Below are 12109 nucleotides of genomic sequence, written 5' to 3' on the forward strand. Positions count from 1 at the left end.
AGGGAGGTTTTGGTGATGGGACACAATAACTAACTACATTGTATATGGACAAAATAAAAATTTAAAAAAATAAATAAATAAAAATGTGAAGATAATCCAGATAAGATCGTGCATTGTGGCAACATGTGTCACATGAATTCAAATGGGAAGGCAGACCCATAGTGATAAGCAAATGTATTTTTGAAGAAGAATTTAATATAGATACTTAAAAGGGAGTCTTCAACTGGTTAATTCAGATGTCCATTTAGGCTTCCCATTTGTTCTTTCAAAAAAAAATTGAGTACAATAAGTAATGTGAAGAACTTAAAATTAAATATAATTTCCCCCCAAGAAGCCAGTAGGTAGGAACAAGCAGACATGCAAATAATGGGAAGTTAAATCAGGATTCCTCAACTTCCAGAGAGGGGATCTAAATACAGAGGAGTTAGAGATCACTTTTCATAAAGCTCATTGGGAAAAGTGGCATTTTATTTGGCATTTTATTTATTTGGCAGAATGTTATTAATATTGAGTATTTATTTTTTATCAGGATACTAAAGTAATATGTATTCATTCTAGAAAATTGAAAAATACAAAAAGCCTAAAAGGAGGAAATTAAAGCAATATGTGTAGAGAAAATACAACACAGGATCAATAGTGGCAAAGGTATTCTTATTGGGAGAGAAAAAATAAATGTTATTTATATAATAAATTGAAGGAATTTTTTAAAAAAGAAAAAGTATAACAATCTATATTCGTACCACCCAGAGATAGCCATTACTAATGTTAGTATATTTCCTTCTCTTTTTCCTATTAAGAAAAACGAAACTAAGCTTCTTGCTTTTTCTTGCCTAAATTCTCAAGAGCACTTTTCTCCATCCTTGTAGGTAAAACACGTACACAAAATAACTTTCTTCCAGGGCAAGTCTATTTGACATTCTCCTGTTACTGATTTTGCCTGGAACATGGTCCATCCATGAACACAGGTCTTTCTTCATCTCCAGAAAATATTGTCCCATTACATCTTTGATTTGGGGCTCAGTTCCTCCATCAGAAACCAACTCTCTTGTTTCTGTTTTCTATACTGCTATCTCTTATCTTCTCTTTGATAATTATTGTGTTTAAATTTTTTGTCTGCATTCCAAGAGAACCCTTCAAGTTTGCACTCTACTTCATTGATTCCATTTTCCACAACATCAATTCTGTTTTTTACTAACTTCAATGTGGATTTTAAATCTGCCATTGTTTGTTTTCATTTTGTTTGGGTTTTGTTTGTTTTTTAGTATTTTTATAATTGTTTCTTATTTTATCCATCTCTGTCTCTATTTCATCTTTGCTTTTTCCTAAAGGTAATGCCATCTTAGACTTAGAACCCAGATGACAGTCCTATATTCTACTGTCCTTAACAACAACAGCATCAACAAGTCTAGAATCTTCTGCGTTGTAGGAAACCCAACATCCCTCCTAACATTTCCAAGAATTCTTAAAGGAATTATATTTCTCCTACTTATTATGGCTTCAATTTCCTGTTTCCATAGTGTTCTGGAATCTCAGTCAGCATCTTGTCTCTTGCACGTTCTGTCCCTTTTCTAGGATGTGTTACCTCACACCCCTCACCACCCTGTGCCTGCTTCCCCAAGTGCAATCACAACTGCAGGGCTGTCAGCCTTAGGTTTGAGGTACAGAGCATGTGGGAAACTTAAAATCAAATATTGGACATCTCCATTCTCAGCAATTCTTCCATCATTCCTGCCTCTGGGAACTCCTTACTCACTAGTGGTCTCTTCCAGAAGATCCCAGCTGTAGTGGATTGAATTATGTCCCCCCAAAAATTGAAGCTTGAATTGTGTTAAGTATTATGCATTAGAAACTTAGCCCCCACTATGACTGTTAAGAGGGTGGGAAATACTATTATGGTAATTGAAAGGTGGAGCCTTTAAGAGGTGATTGGATTGTAGGACCATGCAGTAGTGAATGGATTAAAAATGGTGGTCAGGGGCGTGGGTCTGAGGGCTTTAAAGGAAGAGGAGAGTCTGTCCTTCTCTCTTTCTCTCTTGCTCTCTCTGCTCTCTCTGCTTCTGCCATCTCACAGTATGATACCCTGGGTCGGTGAAGCCACCAAAGGCCTTCATCAATTGTGTTCCCTGGACTTTGGACTTCCCAGCCTCCAAAACTGTAAGCAATAAATTTCGTTTTCTTACAAAGTACCCAGCTCCATGTATTTTGTTATAAGCAACAGAAACAGACTAATACACCAGCCTACTGCTTGGATGTTGGTGTTATTTTTCCCTCTCTCTCATCCTTACCCACCTCTTTCCCATCGCCAACTCACCATCCTCTTCTCTTCCCAATTCCTGTTATTTTTCTTATGTTACTTTGTTTCACTTTGATTCATGGGGTCTCACCTTTCATACCAATGCAAATATCAAGGTATTTAGCTAAACAAAGCCTGTTATTCCCATTACAGGAAACTTGGCACCAAGTTTTACTTATTTGTACTCTTTGAAGGAAGCTAGACCTTTTTCCTACATTTTTTTCTATTAGGCTGAACCCTGTGAAATCTGATAGTCAATTGTTTTTTACTTATAAAAATGGCTGTTTCAGAGGATTCAACCTAAAGATCTTGCCATAGATGAGTTTTCAGAGCCAGGCCTTTACCCTGGGGCTCCCACAAGCCATCCTCTTTCTCTGGTTCTAAGGCATATATAGGCCCCATTAAGCTGCTTTTTTCTTTCACTCATCCTTGAGCCAAGTGGAATTTATTGCAACCTAACAGCAATACCATTAAGGTGGGTGGGTTTACCTTGGTCCAACTCTTAATACCCCAGAATGACGATAGAATCCACTTTCAAATCTACAGTTGGAAACATAGTGATGTCCAGAGTCCCAGTTCACTTCCCCCCTTCCAGTATTCTTTCATTTAGTGATATAATAGTAGCCCCATCCCAATTCCCTTTTACTCTGAGCTGATGTAGCATATAGAAAACTATAATTCCTTGTATATCCTACTAGCAGGGATGATTCTCTCTGTCCTATCACACCTCTGAGCCATGCTCCTCAGAATGCACTGCCTGTGACCAGCTCCTCCACTGCCTGCTCAATTGTTCACTGGGTTGGATGTATTTTCCCAACCAGTTGGGCAAAAACAGCTGAGTAGTAGGAAGGTAGAGTGAGATGGTTAATTTTGGTGTCAATTTGAATGGCCATAGGTGTCCAGATTAAACATAATTTACGGGTATGTCTATACGCATACTTCCAGATGAGATTAGCATTTGCATCAATGGATTCAGTAAAGTAGGTTGCCCTCCACTGATGGGTAGGCATGATCCACTCCACTGAGGGCCTGAATAGAACAAAAGGCAGAGGAAGGAGGAATCCTCCCCTTTTTTCTTCCTGTCTGCCTGTTTGAGCTGCTACATTTCACCTCATCTTCTCTGGACCTTGGACTGAAATTTATATCATCAGCTCCCCTGGTTCTCAGGCCTTCGGACTCAGACTGAATTATATAACTGACTTTCCTAGGTCTTCAGCTTGCAGACAGCAGGTCACAGGACTTCTCAGCCTCCATAATCACATGAGCCAATCCTCATTTTAAAAACCTCCATATGTATCCACATACACACATATGTGCATATATCCTACTTGTTCTGTTTCTCTGAAGAACTCTAACACATGAGTGATCAGTTCTTGGGTAGTGTAGACCCTGAGTCAGGGAAGAGAGCTGGGGGTGGGATAGTTCTAAAGCATCTTTCTAGCTCTTTTCAGACAGTCTCTTTTATGAAGCAAATTGAAGAGACCATGAGTTGAGGTCCAGGTTTTTCTCAATTCACCTCTGTTGACTTTAAGATTCTCATCTTAAAGATTCTCATACTTATTTTAACATCAGGCTTTATGTCAACCTTAGGGTTTGATGCTGTTAAAACATTTCATCTGTGTTTGCACCTTATTGGCATTTAGCAAGATGTTGAGAATAGCTACATTTATTTTATTTTTTATAATTTAATTTCATCTTATCAATATACAATGTAGTTGATTTTCATGTCCCTTTACCAAATCCTCCCTCCCCCCTCCCTCTCCCACCTCCTGAATAGCTACATTTAAATGCCACTTTAAGGAAAAACTCTGAACTATTTATCAAAAACTTCATTTATTTATTTATTTGTTACTTATATAACATTTACGACGTACCAAAAATTGTTCTAAGTACTTCACAAATATTACCTAATCTAATCCTCACAAGCCCCCTAATGAGAAATACCTCCAATCCTTTTTCTATGCACACAAAATTGGTGTCAAAGTATATAAATAATTTTACACTGTCTTTCTCAGGTTCTAAGGCATGAACATGTGATCCATTTTTAAAAATATTTTTCAAGGGCCGGCCCGGTGGCGCACTGGAGAGTGCGCCGCTTGGGAGCGCGGCGGCGCTCCCGCCGAGGGTTCGGATCACATGTGGAGACTGGTTCCTGCTCACTGGCTGAGCGCAGTGTGGGCGCAACACCGAGGGTTGCGATCCCATTACCGGTCAGTAAAAAAAAAGACAAAAAGGAAAAAAATATATATATATATTTTTTTTTTCAAACACATGATTTTAACAGCTATGTAATATTGTATCAAATAAATGTAGCACAATTTATTTAACCTTTTTCTTTTTTTAGATTTAGGCTGACTCCTATTTTTCATTATTGTAAAATACTTTTTGAAGAAAAAATCTTCAAAATCTTTACAAAAGATTTCCTACTTTTCCTTAGATTTGGTTTTTACAAAAGAAATTTCTGGGTCAAAAGGATAAACTTGGAGCTATGTATACTTACTTTATAAGTACAGTCATATGTCACTTAATGACAGGGATACATTCTGAGAAACGCGTCTTTATGCTATTGTCATGTGAACATCATAGGGTGCACTTGTACAAACCTAGATGGTATGGCCTACTATGCACCTAGGTGATGTGGTTTAGCTGTCTTAATCTTATGGGACCATCATTGTACATGTGACCAAAATGTCATTATGCTGTATATGACTGTAAATGAAAACGTCCGTTTCATGACATATTCCTCAACCCTTGGATTATTCCTAATGTCCTATAAATAAAATGCACAAAAGAGAGCTTTTTGTTTGTGGGAATGAGGTAGGTGTGTGTGTGTGTGTGTGTGTGCGTGCGTGTGTGTGTGTGTGTGTATGTTGAACAGTAAAGAAAAAAGGAACTATGAGGAGGGGACAAAAAGACATACATGCCCGTAATAAGAAATCCAGAGATGATGCAAGTTGCTATAGCAACTGATATATGTTGAAAAGGGGTTAAGCAAGAGATAAAACAATTGCAGTTGGTAAATAATATTTTAAGAACTTGCACTTAAATTATTTCAGTAACACATTATATAACCTCATGCAGTTAAACACCAGAAATCCAGAAATTGTGAAAAACAGTTAACAGCAGAACTTGGTACCAGTATCTCTCCTTTACAAGGAAGCCAAGAAAAATATACAATCCTACGTTAAAATCAGTGGCAGCATTCTTTTTACCACTCATCTTGTTTAACAAACACTTTTTTAGTACCTACTATGTGCCAGGATGCTGGAAATAAAGAAATGAATGAGATAAAGTCCTTGCTCCCAAGAGCTCACTGTAAAGTAAACAAATATGCCAATAAATAATTACACTCGAGGTTGATAAGTGCCATTCCAGACACACCAACAAATCCTTAAAGTAGAAAGTGACTAGCTCTCTCTGGGGAGTCAGAGGAGGCTTTGATCTGAGCATCTGAGCTAGGCCTTGAAGCATGAATAGGAGTTTGCCATGCAGAGAAGAAGAGGAAGGACTTTCCCGAGAAAAGAAAGAGCTTGAACTCTATCCCATAGGTTGGAGTATCCAAACTATTGTGCTTTGCATGCATTGTAGGTGTCTACCAAAATGCTGATTCACTCTGCCCACGGGATGGCCAGGTGGGACCTGGACAGCTGGCATCTCTGGGTTAGTCCCCCCCAGCCCTGAACAGCCTCTCCTTGTTCCCATGTAATTTGCTACATGTGCCACAACGTGGAAAATGTTAGGAGGCACTGCCCCAGGGAGCTGAGAGGTGAAGAGCTTTGTCAGGCCAGAGTAATGATAAAACCATGTTGGAATTTTCAGGAGTTAGCTCTGACGGTGGCACAAAGACAGCCTGGAGTAGACAGAGACTGTTTATCAGGAAGAAGTAAGAGGCTGCAATAGATGAGATTATATGTTTAAATGTATTCGCTGCCTCACCCCACAGGGTCCCTCCATTAGGAGGATAACACTCCTGCCCAGGATGTCAGGCATGGCCATGTGGCTTGCTTTGACTAGTGGAATATGAGTGGACAGGTCCTCTGCCCTTCTCTTGTCAGCAGAAGCTCAGAGAGCATCACGAGGGTCCACTATTTCACTCTTTCCCCTTTGTCAAGAGGCCAGTGCATCCCGACAGAGTTAGCCTGGAGTGAAGAGGACAGGAAGCAGGGCTGTAGCTGACCCTCAAAGGCCATTAATCTGAGAAAAAAAAATAGACCTTTGTTGCTGTAAACCACTGAGGTTTGGGGGTTATTTGTTACAGCGTAAGTTGACGAATACAGAAACTAATGTGCTAGTCCAAGCCTGAGAAGTACAAGAGTCTGAACTGACAAATAATCATTTCGGAATCAATAAGCCAGTCAATGGAGCTTCTAAGAAGATTAAGTCAGAAGAGAAATATGCTCTACGCCATTGGCTCCCAATCAGATATGTGAGAATCACTGGGGGTCTCTGTCCTGCCAGGTCTAGATAGAGCACATGCACCAGTGCCCCTAAATAGTGCTTCCGGAAATATCTGTTCAGCATTTATGTACTCTAAGTGCAGAGAAGCTGGTTTCCTATTAATAAAGCTTGTTTCCCACTTTCTTTATGTGTATCATTCAAATGTTGGCTGTCCCTTTGTCATCTTCTTTGAGATTCCCCTCCAAAAACAAAAAACAAAACAAAAATCAAAGCTTAAACATGCAAAAGCATTGGTAAGCACTGTAGAATTTATTGTGGATCTCATTGAGAATATGGGCTTACATTGCATAGCAGAAAACATTTTGATAGGAAAAAAACTAAATGAATCTTTTCTCCCAAACTCTTTTCTCAGTCTCATAGCTAAAACTTTTCTCCATTCTCCAGCCACCTTCCACCACCCTCATCCTTGGACCACTGCTTATGCCATCTATGAATGCATTAAAGTGAGTACTAGTTTAACTGCTCGCACTTAGTACAGGCGATGTGCTAAGACAGCTAGTTAAAATAAAACACAAATCTCCTAAGTCATTCTTTTTTTTTTTTTTCCTTTTTGTATTTTTTCGTGACCGGCAACGGATCACAACCCTCAGTGTCGTGCCCGTACCGGACCGGGACCGGCAACGGGATCACAACCCTTGGTGTCGCGCCCACACCTCGCTCAGCCAGCGAGCGGCCGGTCTGTATGTGGGATCCGAACCCTCGGCGGGAGCGTTGCCGCGCTTCCCAAGCGGTGCACTGTAGCAGTGCGCCACCGGGCCGGCCCTCCTAAGTCATTCTTGATGCTTCTTTAAGACTTCTCCCTCTTAAGCAGTTTACAAGTAGAAATGTAGAACTCAGCTACCCAATGTGTGGATGTCCACGAGGGGTTGGGTTTTAGGCTCACAATAGTTTTAAAATAAAAATGTTCTTTGGATATGGGACACATCTATTTGACTCCAGTAGTCACTCACATCTTAACTTCAAGTCATTTAATTGGCTGCTTTTCTCCTAAGAACTAGTGGAATCCTTGCTCAGTGGAGACAAAAATTTCAATAACAGCTAGTGGGGGGAAGAGAGGTCTGAGAATAAAGGGTTGAGAGATGATGTTGCCAGCACCAACCCAGGGATGCTGCACAACAGGACAACAGAGAAGAGAGGAACCCAGAAGTTGAAAGAGGGGCCCATAAAGCAGAAATGAGAGAACCCCAAGCACAGGTGTTGTCCATTTCACAATCCGGCCCAGGATTAGGACAGCTTTTATTCTGTCCGCATCATTCTTCTAAAATCTTCATGCAAGCCACAAGCAGGGATTTAAATAAATTGTCTTTGCAACAGTTGTGACAGTCAGAAATGCAGAAGAAAAAATGTGCCTGTGCCCCACCCATAACATTACCTTTTGGGTGAGTTCACTGGCTTCATTGATGTACCGATCACGTTCCTTCTCCAGCTGAAAGATGATCTTTCTCTGCTTCTGAGCTTCAGCCTTGTAGTTCTGGATTTCTTCCTCCAGGTTCCTCTTGGCTTGTTCATGGAGCTTTACCAGGTCTATCTGCTTCTGGGTCGCACTGACCGCTTTAAGCATATTCTAAAAATAACAAAGCAGCCATATTACTCATAATGTTAGAGGATTTTCGGTTAAGTTCTACTCCCTGCCTCATCTCCAAAATAATTAGATGTCTTGTCTTTTGTATGAATAAAAATAATCATACCTCTACAGCTTATTAAGAGCTTGTTATGTTAATTTTGTACACAGCAGTTTAAATGCACATATAACTGCACTAAGTGACTACAACATCCCTAAGAAGTGGATACTATATCACTCCCACTTTAGAGGTAGGAAACAGTCAGAAGGGTTAAGCCACTTGCCTACAAGTTCGTAACAGGGAAGTGGCAGAGCCAGGATTTGAACCCACGGCTGGCTGACCCCAAAGTCCATGCTTTTATTCTCCATCCTACTCTAGCCTTTATCTTGTGAGGCTGGAATGACTAAACCTAATCATGCAACTCAGGCTATGACTACAAAGTAAAATAAAATCAGCTTATTAAAAATGCAGATACCTAGAATTAACATATGACCCAACAATTTTACTCTTGGGTATGTACCCAAAAGGAATAAAAGCAAAAACTTGTACATGAATGTCCACAGTAGCACTATTCACAAAAGCCAAAAGACAGAAACAACCCAAATGTCCATCAGCTGGTAAACTGATAAACAAAACATGGTATATCCATAGAGTGGAATATTATTCAGCCACAGAAAGGAATGAAGTACTGATGCATGGTACAGCATGGATGAACCTTGAGTGTGTGATTCCATTTATATAAACGTACAGAATAGTCAAATCCATAGAAACAGAAAGCAAATCAATAGTTGTCATGGGCAACAGAAGTAGGGAATGAGGAGTGACTGCTAAACTGGCCCAGGTTATCCTTTTGGGGTGATGAGAATGTCCTGGAACTAGATAGTGGTAGTGGTTGCACAACATTGTGGTTGCACTAAATGTCATTAATAGTAAATTTTCTGTTTTGGGTATTTAACCACAATTAAAAAAAAAAAAAAAACACTCTACAGTACCTATAGAGTTAGGTACTGAGCTAGGCACTAAGAATACAATGGCCAGGAAAGAAAAAAAAAAAAAAAAGTATATCCGGCCCTAAAAGAGGAACTAACATTAATCACACCAAACAAATAAATGTAAAATGACTGTTGTGCTATGTGTCCTATCCAGAAAGCCTATAGTTTGTTTACCTCTATATAAAAATATAAAGGCATTAAATGTTGTATGTGTTAGAAATAAATTTAAAAATCTAAACCCAACATGATTTTTATATGTACAAATTTAAAAGAACAGTTTCCAGGATTACAGAGAAAAAAGAAACTTCAGTAATTTTCTTAAGTCATGTTTAGCATGTACAGATCTAATCTCATACCATTTCCTGAGATTCCCTAAATAGCCTACTTTAAGGTAAAGTGTAGTTTATTTTGTTAACATTTGTTCAATTCTGGGAAACCTAAAAAAAGTAATGAAAGTCAGAATGAACAAATACAGGCAATTTCTACATTGATGAGATGCTGTCTTGGCCAAAAGCCATCGGGTTGTTATGGAAGCAGCCTCCCCCTCCACGCCAGGGAAAGTTTAGACTCATTATAGTACCAACCTGCCATCCTTATACCTAATACCTCAAAGTTGAAATTTAATTAGCATTCACTTATAATTTTGGGATTAGTAAAAGTTGTAGATTACAGATATTAAATTCAAAAATTTTGATCAATTGCTTAGGATGCCAAATAACACACCAGCAGTAAAAACAGAATCCACAAAATGCTCTGAAATCCCCTGCTGGTTTATATGCTAATTCTCCAAAGTCCTTTTATGTTCACAGGTGATAATGCAGTCTCGATTTATGGCCAGTGAATGAATGGTAGACTGCAGGCAGCTGCTTAGAAGAAAATTAAGCACTATTATTTCTTCTAATCTATGTTTGTATACCTCGGAGTTTTCTTTCTCCATACAACTGGTTATAGGCAGATATTATAGGGCTAAAGAAAGACATTTAATTAGCAGTGTTACTGTAAGAAACTCACCTTACTTAGTATGTCCCTTTCTCTCAGAAGCTCATCCGTGGCTTTCCTATCAAGTTCCGCTTGTTTCTTTGAAGCCTCCACCTCTATATTAATATTCAGAGAGAAAAGTAATAAGTGTAGAGTCGACCTAAGAGAGAATCTGTCAAAGCCAAAGCGATTCAGAAACTGCTTTACATGTTTATCGGTAACTATAAAACTGCTATTAATTGTTACATGATCTTCATTATAACTCAGTGAGGAAGGTCTTCCTGTCTCACTAGACAGATGGAAACTGAGGCTTAGAGAGATCAAGCCATGTGCCAAGAGTCTGCAGCCAAGAGGTGACAGGGCTAAGACTTGAAGCTTGGTTTCCCTGACTCCAAAAAGTCCTTGCTCTTTTAAAATCTTTTTTATTATACAAGTAAACAGAAGTACAAAATGAAGTTAGAAATCTAGATAAACAAAAGGAAAAAATTAAATAAACTAGAATCCCCTTAGTTTTTTGATATGTCTCTTTCCAGGCTTTTTCCTACACAAATATATATGTGTATGTAAGTATAAACAAATAAACTAAACAGAAGTACAAAATGAAGTTAGAAATCTAGATAAACAAAAGGAAAAAATTAAATAAACAAGAATCCCCTTAGTATTTTGATATGTCTCTTTCCAGGCTTTTTCCTACACAAATATATATGTGTATGTAAGTATAAACAAATAAACACACACACGCACACACACACCCCAAGTGGGAATCATACTACATATACTATTTTGTAGCTTGCTTTTATAATTAACAGAATAAATGCTTTATATGTTATAAATGTGCATTTACTTCCAAATTTTTAATAACTTCACGGTTTTTCACTATATAAAAATGCATAATTTATTTATCCAATCCCCCTTTTTAACATTTAAGTTGCTTCCTTTTTTTTTTTTTTTTGTAGTTATAAGCAATAATCCTGTGAAAGTTCTTGTTCATTTGTTCCTCTAAAAGAGGAAGTCCTGGATCAAAGGGGAATTTTAAAAGACACTTCTCTCCTACTGCCAAATTTCTCTCTAGAAAATTAATGGCAATTTAAATCCACACCCAAACCACCACGTAGTATTATTGTTCTCTTTGATATTTAACAATCTGATAGATTTTTAAAAGCCAGAATGTCAGTATTTAATTTGCATTTCTTTGATTAGTAGTAAAGTTGTCAACGTTTTCATGTTTAATGACCATTTATTTGTATTTCCGTTTTCCATATTGCCCACATTTGCCCTTTGCCGATTTTTCTCATGAATTGTCTTTCCTTTTGTGCATTTTTAAGAGACCTTTATATATAATAAAGATACTAACTCTTGGACAATATTTTGGTCAATTTGCCTTTATTTATAGAGTGTTTTGCTACATAGAAAATTTTAAGTTTTATTTCATTGAATCTCTCAATTTTGGCTTTATGATTTTAACATTTGGTGTTAACTTTTTACCCCCAAAAGTAGCTTATTGTCAAACTACCATTTTCTTAATAATCCACACTGCACAATGGTATGAAACAAGACCTTATCTTAGGTGATAATCTCGGGTCTTTTCTGGTCTTTCCAATCTATTCCATTGATCTGCTTATTGGGACATCATCACTACACTATTTGATTATTGGAAAGATAACCACTCTTCTTTTCCACAATTTTACAGCTATTGTCATATGTTTATTTTTCTGGAAGAACTCTAGAATCAGTTTTCAAGTCCCATGCAACATAACTCACTGAAGTTTTTATAGAAAATATTTAGTGCATAGATTGATTTGGACAGATTTATATCTTTATCATAT

At 38.0% G+C, this 12109-nt stretch overlaps 1 protein-coding gene across 1 annotated transcript in view; it reads right to left on the bottom strand.

Moving 5' to 3' along the window:
• CCDC147 (coiled-coil domain containing 147) overlaps positions 1-12109 on the bottom strand; it is a 117558-nt gene that overhangs the window by 86311 nt on the left and 19138 nt on the right. The window contains exons 8-9 of the mRNA XM_008576882.1: positions 10317-10399; positions 8124-8315 (exon numbers count right to left, since the gene is read on the bottom strand). Coding sequence (XP_008575104.1) covers positions 8124-8315; positions 10317-10399 — 275 coding nt within the window. The remainder of the gene's footprint in view (positions 1-8123; positions 8316-10316; positions 10400-12109) is intronic.

Source organism: Galeopterus variegatus, unplaced genomic scaffold (genome assembly GCF_000696425.1).
Source record: "Galeopterus variegatus unplaced genomic scaffold, G_variegatus-3.0.2 Scaffold1418, whole genome shotgun sequence".
Taxonomy (NCBI): domain Eukaryota; kingdom Metazoa; phylum Chordata; class Mammalia; order Dermoptera; family Cynocephalidae; genus Galeopterus; species Galeopterus variegatus.